We start from the raw sequence: 8,003 nt of genomic DNA on the forward strand, positions 1-8,003 counted from the left end.
CACCCCAATCCAATGCCCAGGCTCTCTTTTGCTTCCAAAGGGCCTGCCCTTCATTCAGCCATCCACTTTTTTTACACACGCTCACTTCACACCTACAGTGAGCCAGACAGAAGGCTGGGAATGCCTAAGCGGTGAATGACATGGCTCCAGCTCCTGTCCCCCTGGAGTGTACAGGATAGTGGGGGAGATACATGTTAAATAAATACATACACAAATGACTTAAGGCCAGTTGCAATTGGTGTTGTGAAGAATGTGATGAGAATTTGTGATGGGAGCCTTGATGTGGTGCAGCTCTAGGGGTATGTATAAGCCGGAGTCATCACAAAGGCTCCCTCAGGAGCTTTTCAGCTGGGACTTGACAGATGAATAGGAGTTGGCTGGGTGGTACCTGAGATGGAAGGGAGGGAAGGATTCAGGCCGACAGGCATTTGTTCCAAGTACCCACAAACTGCTTGACTCACTAGGAGAACAGAGAGTGTAGTGTGGTTGGTTTATTCCTAGACCCTCTACTCAAAAATACTCAGCCAGGACATTGGAAATGGAATAGAAATTGAGGCCCACGGGAACTGCATTGTCACTGGCAACTGTTATCTCTTCCCTTTCAGGCACTCCTTACCTGCTGCAAAGACTGCGTTGGCTCAGACTCAACCTGCAAGGCAAGCAAATGCCCATCGTCCCAGAGGCTGCAGACATGGCTCCCTCTGCCCACATGTGAACTTCAGCCAAGACACCACAACAAGGACTCTGCCCTCTGAATCTTCTCAGATGCCTCAACCATGTCCTGGTCACACCCCACTTGGTTTGGGGAAGCTATTTAAGAAGATAAGCTTCCCTCTCTAAAGAAAAGGGAAAGAGCATGAAAGAAAACAATGGCTCCAAAGGAGGAATTTATGAGTGACATAAACGGGGATGTTCCCTTAGGGGCATCATGTATCACCAAAGAAGCAAAACCGCGGGTCATTCCTTTCTCCACCTATTTACATGCTATGGAAAGAAGATGTGTTTGAGTTTCCTGTGGTTTTACACTGGAAACTGATGCTCCAAGAAAGGAAGCTGTATGTTCTAGACATAGCAGGTTTCTTTAGGAAGTCACACATCGGGAGTCTGGCGCTGCCCCCTAAATGGTACTTTTGTTGTCTTTTCATTCAAGACAGCCAGATTCTTTCAAGATCAGAACTGCCTGCTGGCCTCCCTTGATAAATGGCCCATCAGCTCTCTTGATAGATAAAATGTGTAATAGTTAGCCTAACTTATTATTTATCTAAGTAGCAATTATGACTGAGATGACATAATATTTTAACTGCAGCATTACAGATAGCTCCTTGGCAGGATCTGGAGGCTGGGAATGGCCAAGAGGGCATCCTGTACTCAAAGGAGAGAGAGGACCACTCCATCCTAGCTGGCAGTTCTGCGTGTCAGAGATGCCATTATTAGATGCTGCTCCAAAGACCTAAGGGAGATGTGCCCAAGAGAAGCATATGGTCCCAATCCTTTCCACTGAGGCTCAATGGCCCAGCAAAATATGAAAGTGAGACCCGTGCTCCTCAAGCGTAATAGTCTAGATTCAGTGGAGTTCGTGAAACAGACTCACCACCGCAGGAGCAAATCCCAGCAAGTGAGATTCAAAGAAGATGGGACCACAAAGAATCCAACTGGCCTGACAGAGGTTGATGTCCACACCCCTGAAGACCCAGTGGTCATGGGGAAAACTCCAGTGTCCCGGCACCATCATCCCCCCACCTACTCGCTCTCCTTCCCCAGGTCCCAGAAGGCAGGGGGCTTTCGGAACATTGCAATCCAAACTTCCCCCAGTCTCAGGAAGCATTTTCCAGTTTTCAAAAGGAAGAAACTCACGGCCAGCAAGTCACTGGTGGAAATGCCGATAGCATCCCCAAGTGCCATCCAGGTCAATGGCAACCTCTCTGAACAGGACATCCTCTCCTCCAACCTTGCCTACTTGAGGTTGGCTCAGCATCTTGAGGATGGGCCTCAAAGGCTCAAGGTGGCCCACTCGTTTCTCCCCGGGGTGTCCAAGGTGCAGAGCAATGGGCCTGTTAGCATATGCTTGGAAGCAGGAACCTGGAAGTCTTCTGAGAAAGCAACAGCTGCCATTCAGGTCCCAGATGACATTTATCACAGTCCTTCCTGGGACTCCAGAGAGCCCGCTTCCAGTCCAGACAGGTCGGCTGAAAGAAGCAAGTCTATACACCATTTGGTTGACACATGTCCTGGTGATGGGAGAATGGTGACTCCACCAGATTCAGAAAGATCCCCCTCCTGCTCAAATGCTACCAGCGGTGCCAACCACATGCCAGGCACAGAGAAACTTAAATCTGAATTGCTTTTGCCCAAAGACAACCCTGATGACAAAGGCCTTTGTCCACTGTCATCTCAGTCAAAGGAAACATCCATGCCCTCACCTCCACGGACTCACAGCTGCCCCTCACCAGGCTCCCACACCCAGCCAGCCCACCCAGCAAAAGCCCCAGACTGTCCTTTATCAGACAATCACCAGAATCTGGTGTCCCTCAAAACTAAAAGTGCATCAAAATCTGCCCCTGTGTGTCAAGAGCAGATGGCAAAGGACCCCACCCAGTCAGATGCCCCGGAGTTGCCAAATTGTCCAGGAAGCAGTCCCCTCCCGTCCTCCCTTCCAAGCAACGAGACCAAACTTCAGAGCAACAGGGAGATTAGTGGCATTAATCAGATTCACCTGGCTCGGGGCGAACTCTGCGACCTCCAAGGCCGGCTGCAATCCGTGGAGGAATCTCTGCACTCGAACCAAGAGAAAATTAAAGTCCTATTGAATGTAATTCAAGACTTGGAGAAAGCTCGAGCTCTCACTGAAGGGTAAGGGGAATTTGGTTTTCATATTAAAAGCTACTGGGTGCAGTCGTTTGCCAACACAGGGGCAGAGTAGGAGAGCATTAGTTTTTTTTGGTAAAATGTCTCCAAAATGTCTGAGGTCCTGTTGTTTCCCCCAAATCACAACCAATAGTCCCCCTTTCCTCTGACTGGGTTTCATTTAGCTCTAGGCTTTGGGGGATTTGTGGGGATTTCCACTGCTATTTGTTTTTGTTTCCAGGTGTTACCAAGCCAGAGAAAGGCAGCGGTGAAGCAGCGGGGCCAAAAATGATGTTTATAAAAATGAGGCCACAGTTAGCAAATGATGGGGGAAACAGAGAGTGGGAAGGCACTTGCCCCAGCCCATCCTCTTAGCAAGTCCCCGCATTGGTACGGTATTTTAGGTCTTTGTGTGTTTGTCACAAAGGACATGAAGGGGCCATTAATGTTACCAGTGACCTGCCCCTGTGCAGACCACGATGATGACATGGGATGACCCATCATTGAGCAACCAAGTAGGAACTGAAATGAGGTCACAATTCTCCAAAGAAAGCAAAAGTCACAAAATATACTTTCCTAGGTGACTACATCAGTCTAGGGAGGGGTAAAGCAGTTATTTGTTTAGGTGTGGAAGGCTTGTCCCTCCAGAAGAAGCGATGGTTAAAGGTTGGGGAAAGAAGCAATTAACTGGCTCTTGCTCTTATAAATCAGAATGGATGCTGCCACATCAGAGAGAAATATTACAATGACACAGAGGCAAATGTCGGGAGTTTTTAATAAGCTCCCTTCGACTCACCTGCAAAATTCCTTTCCTTGAGGAAGTGATGTCAGCATGAAAAACTTTCAGAGGGAAGTGCTTAAGCATGTACAAAACCCTCTAGAAACACGAGCTCCTACAGTCAGGACTGTCTTCTGTCTTTATTTGTAATGGTCCCCCAGTTTCAGAGCATCACGAATGCTATGATGCAGGGACTGAGAGACTAGTGGCCCATGTGGCTTTTGCCTATAGATTCATCCAGCAACTGCTCTCTGTCTTGCAGGCGCAACTTTTATCGAACCGGCCAAGACCTCAACAACTGCAGTACCTGCCAGAACACGGCGTGCATCATATACAGGTACCCGGCCACAGGCCACGAAGCCCTGTGGAACACTCTAGAAAATGCTCTTAAATGCAGAAAGCCAAGACATAGGCAAAGACAGGAGGTTTTTGAATACTGATTCTTAAATACCAAGGTGTTCTGCTGTGGAACGTTAACATCTGATTTCGAGTCGGGATTGCTTGTTTTCCTCACATCCTTTCCTTGTCCTCACCCCTTATCAATCCTTTCCTTGTCCTCACCCCTTATCAATCCTTTCCTTGTCCTCACCCCTTATCAAACACTGAGCACAGCCACCACGGTGGGCTCAGCGTGCATCCTGGCATCTCATCTCACAGCGAGACCTGTGAGGTTGCTGTCATGGTCCTCTGGGAAGGTAAACCATTTGGCCTGGCTCATGTAGAGCCTTTTCTGAGAGCAGAAAGAGCCAGGCTCGAGTCTGCCATCCAGATTTTCTTAATTCCAAACCTTTGATCTTCATAGTAGCTACCCCGTGCCATGCACTCGCTGCAGGTCAAGAACTGTGCCAAACACTTTGTGTTCATTTCCAAGTATAGTATTTCATTCCAGCACAGGGGACGGGGTTGCAATAAAGCAGATTTTTATAAGTGATAAACAGACAGAACTATCATGTAGTGGTAAGACCACTGAGCCTTGAGTCAGAAGGCCCGTGTCAGATGTCAACTAATTTGACCTGGACTCAGTTTCCTTATCTGTAGGGTGGGAACACTTATCCCTATTCAGAGGTGCCATGAGGATAACATGAGACAACACACGTCTAGGCGAATACCTTTCGTGACTGCGAATCTCTGTACAAATCCAAGGGTTTATTACTGTCATTACGGAAAGATCAATGCCCCCTTAGCTGGAAGCCCACTTTCGATGGCACGGTAGAGAAGTGGTCAAAAGCAGTCATTTCAGTTGATGACACTAATTTTGCTTGACAAAAGTGAACAGTGCTGCTTTTTCCATTACTTTTCTCTCTCTCTCCCAGTGAGAACAGCAGCTCAGGGCCTGAGCAGACAGAAGCCAAATTGGGTTGCCTGTGAGTTCTTTTTAAAAAAAAAAAACTCTCGTTCTCTCCGGCAGAATCCTAAGATTTCATTTCAGTAAGAGAACATGGGCCTAGAAGTCAGGAGCTGCTTACTCTTAGGCAAAGCCTTGGGCATTTGCTCATTAAAACTGTCCACTTCTTATACCAAGGAGTCGTATAGGACTGTGTGTTTTCACCAAATAACAGACGATTTAGGGCTGTTCACAGAAAATGCCTCTCTCCTCAACTTAAGGTTGCCTTTCACAAAAGCCTTGTAGCACTGTAGGGCTAAGTAGGCAGTTTATCCTTTGCTACCGTTTCGTCTTCTTTTTCTACATTTCCTATTTTAAGTAAATTTTCTAATCACTAGGAGGACAAAACTTATTAAATGTCTAGACAGCCAAGGAGGAGGAAAGACTATTCATCACAAACTGGAAGAATTCACTTGAACGAGCCCCCATTCCAATTTTGAGTAGTCTCTCTTCTCTTCAGCAGCCAAACGATGTCTTTCCTATTACCTTAAATGATTTTTTTATTTGACTCATGTAAGTAGAAAGGGCAAGTGGTTATTTCCCCGTCTGCTATGAGTTTCATGACCTGGCCTTGGGCACATCATTTCTAGCCTTTAAGTTTCCTCTTTTGAAAAATGAAGGCCTTTAATTAGAGGGTCCCAATGGTCCCTTTTAGCTCTGACAGTCTGATATTCTAAGCCGAATTCAAAGTGACAATATTTGGCTAAACTATGACCTTCCAACAAGTCTGAGAATGTTTGTATTTTTCTAGCACTTACTGCAAACATCCCAAGCAAACATTCGAAATTAAGTTACACCCTTGGATGGATTAGCCAACCTTCGTGCACACCTCCCTTTCCAGAAGAACAGCAATTGTACGCCTATATCCCTCATTACCATTCAAAGCCAGACTCTTCTCCCAGACAGCATCTATATCCTTGTATCTAAGCCACTGCGAAGGAATGGGCAATTAATTTGATGAAAGCTGAGAGATCAGAACATCCCCGTCGTAGTAACAGTGGGAAGATGAGAGTTGTCATTTTTTTTTTTTTTAACATTTCAAATGACTTCAAACTTGTGTTGTGTCCTGGAAAGTCAGATCTTAGAAACCAATGAATAAGTGATGTGAAATACTCATCCCCAGGCCTTGTCAAGCTGCGGTCCCTTTCCCTGCTGACAGATGGGCTCAGTGCAGTCATGGTACATCAAACACGTGGGCGATGATGGGCTGCCCAGGGGGTCTTCTCTGGAGATACTGCTGCTAAGATAGCATCACATAAGGTTTCCTAAGTGGTATCCCCACAGTCTTCACCAGCCCAGGGCTATGGCTATGCTACTTGCTCCTTTCAGAACATTTGGGGTTACCACGTTCTACCCACCTCATTCTCTCTGCTACTCAAGGTTCACTGGCTCTCCTCTTAGCATCGATCACTTGGATAGTTCCTGGCTAACCAAAGAGCACCAACACCAATACCTAAACATCCTATGCAATGCTCAAGAACTTTCAGAAGATTACACACCCCAAGGAGAATGGACTCCTTTGCATTTTGACTGCTGCAGGTTCCAAGGGAAGGGGCTGGAAATTGGCTGTAAACCTCCAGCTAGTTCTACGATGATGTGATGCTTAGGCCCCCATCACTTACCTCACCTCTTCTTAGCATAATCCTAGGACGAGTTACCCAAAGAGCTGAATGAATGCCACCTATAGAACTCAACATCAAATAACATTAAATTACTTAGTGAGAACGTTCTTCGCTTTTCAAATTTATTTCAATCCCTTTGATTACCTAGAGGGGAAAATAGAGTTTGGTACTAAAATGTCTTTAAAACCTTTCTAATTTTTGCTCATCATATTTCTCTGCAAAGACAGAGCAGGTCTCAGGTTAACAGCCCTGGGCAAGTACCAGCATCTGGCCAGAATGTAATCATTTTCAATTTTTTTTGTTATTGAAGGTTTTAACTTTTAAAACTAATCCTCTTAACTACCTATTGTAATTGACGCAGTGCTCCATTTTCAAAAGAGATATTACTAGTTTTGTATTTTAAAAGTTGTTAAAGTTAACAAATGAATTGATTTAAAGAAAAAAATATATTAGATAAATAACTGGGCAGATGGTGTAGGGAATCTCACAAAACCCATGGAAGTGGTGGACTGGAGTTTGGGAAATGTTGCCCAAAGGAATTGGCTCCTTTTCCTCTTCTCCCCACTTCCCTCTCCCTCCCTGCCCTTTCTCTGCTTTTCCAGCCCCACTGGACTTCCAGCCTCCCTGCACTTCATCTTCCAGCCCCACTGGACTTTCCAGCCTCCCTGCACTTCATCTTCACATTCACTCTAAAAATAGTCAGCAGAGCCTCTTTAGCAGACTTTGACCACAAAGATTAGGCAATTCTTTTCTGGATATAATGCCCAGGAAAAACCTGCTTGGTTTAAGTTGTAAAATGAATCTAATACATCATAAGGGGAACGCATAGGAGGTCTTTCACAGAAAAAAATTCAACCACCAGCCAAACATGTTGCTAAAGAATTACAAATGAAGTGTAAACTGCAAACTTAAAATTTTTAGTGGGCAGAAAGAGAGCCTGGGCATGTAAATTTGTAAGGTGCTAAAGAGGAGAGAGAGACAGAAGAGCTATTGTTCGTTCATCCAGATTCTACCTGAACAGGCTGCTCTTTTCTCATCCTTAGTCTCTTCCCATCAGCTTCAACTGGATTTTCTATGCCGCCCCTACCTTCTTCCTGAGATAGGGGTGTGTGTGTACAAAATTGTCACCTAACTACAGAGATTTCTACTTAATACTCCAAGGCATCTTAAACTGGCCACATCCCAAAACATATCCATTTGCCCCCATAACAGTAATTCTCCCCCCACATTTTTTATTTTGTTCGACACCATTGACCATGACATGACTCCACTGACCTTGACGCGACTCTGCAGAGAAACCACCGTCCACCTTGACTCACTCTCTTCCTTCATAACACTCACCAAATTGGCTACTGATTCTAACTGCTAAACCCAG

General features: G+C 45.6%; 2 protein-coding genes across 2 annotated transcripts in view; one reads left to right on the forward strand and one right to left on the reverse strand.

Moving 5' to 3' along the window:
• Positions 1–8,003, reverse strand: part of DOCK2 (dedicator of cytokinesis 2) — a 430,752-nt gene that overhangs the window by 201,675 nt on the left and 221,074 nt on the right. The gene's annotated exons all lie outside the window — the stretch shown is intronic.
• Positions 1,508–8,003, forward strand: part of FAM196B (family with sequence similarity 196 member B) — an 18,392-nt gene continuing 11,896 nt past the window's right edge. Inside the window, exons 1-2 of the mRNA XM_003781957.2 lie at positions 1,508–2,850; positions 3,885–3,959. Coding sequence (XP_003782005.1) covers positions 1,508–2,850; positions 3,885–3,959 — 1,418 coding nt within the window. The remainder of the gene's footprint in view (positions 2,851–3,884; positions 3,960–8,003) is intronic.

This window comes from Otolemur garnettii, unplaced genomic scaffold (assembly GCF_000181295.1).
Source record: "Otolemur garnettii isolate 467f Iridium unplaced genomic scaffold, OtoGar3 scaffold00003, whole genome shotgun sequence".
Taxonomy (NCBI): domain Eukaryota; kingdom Metazoa; phylum Chordata; class Mammalia; order Primates; family Galagidae; genus Otolemur; species Otolemur garnettii.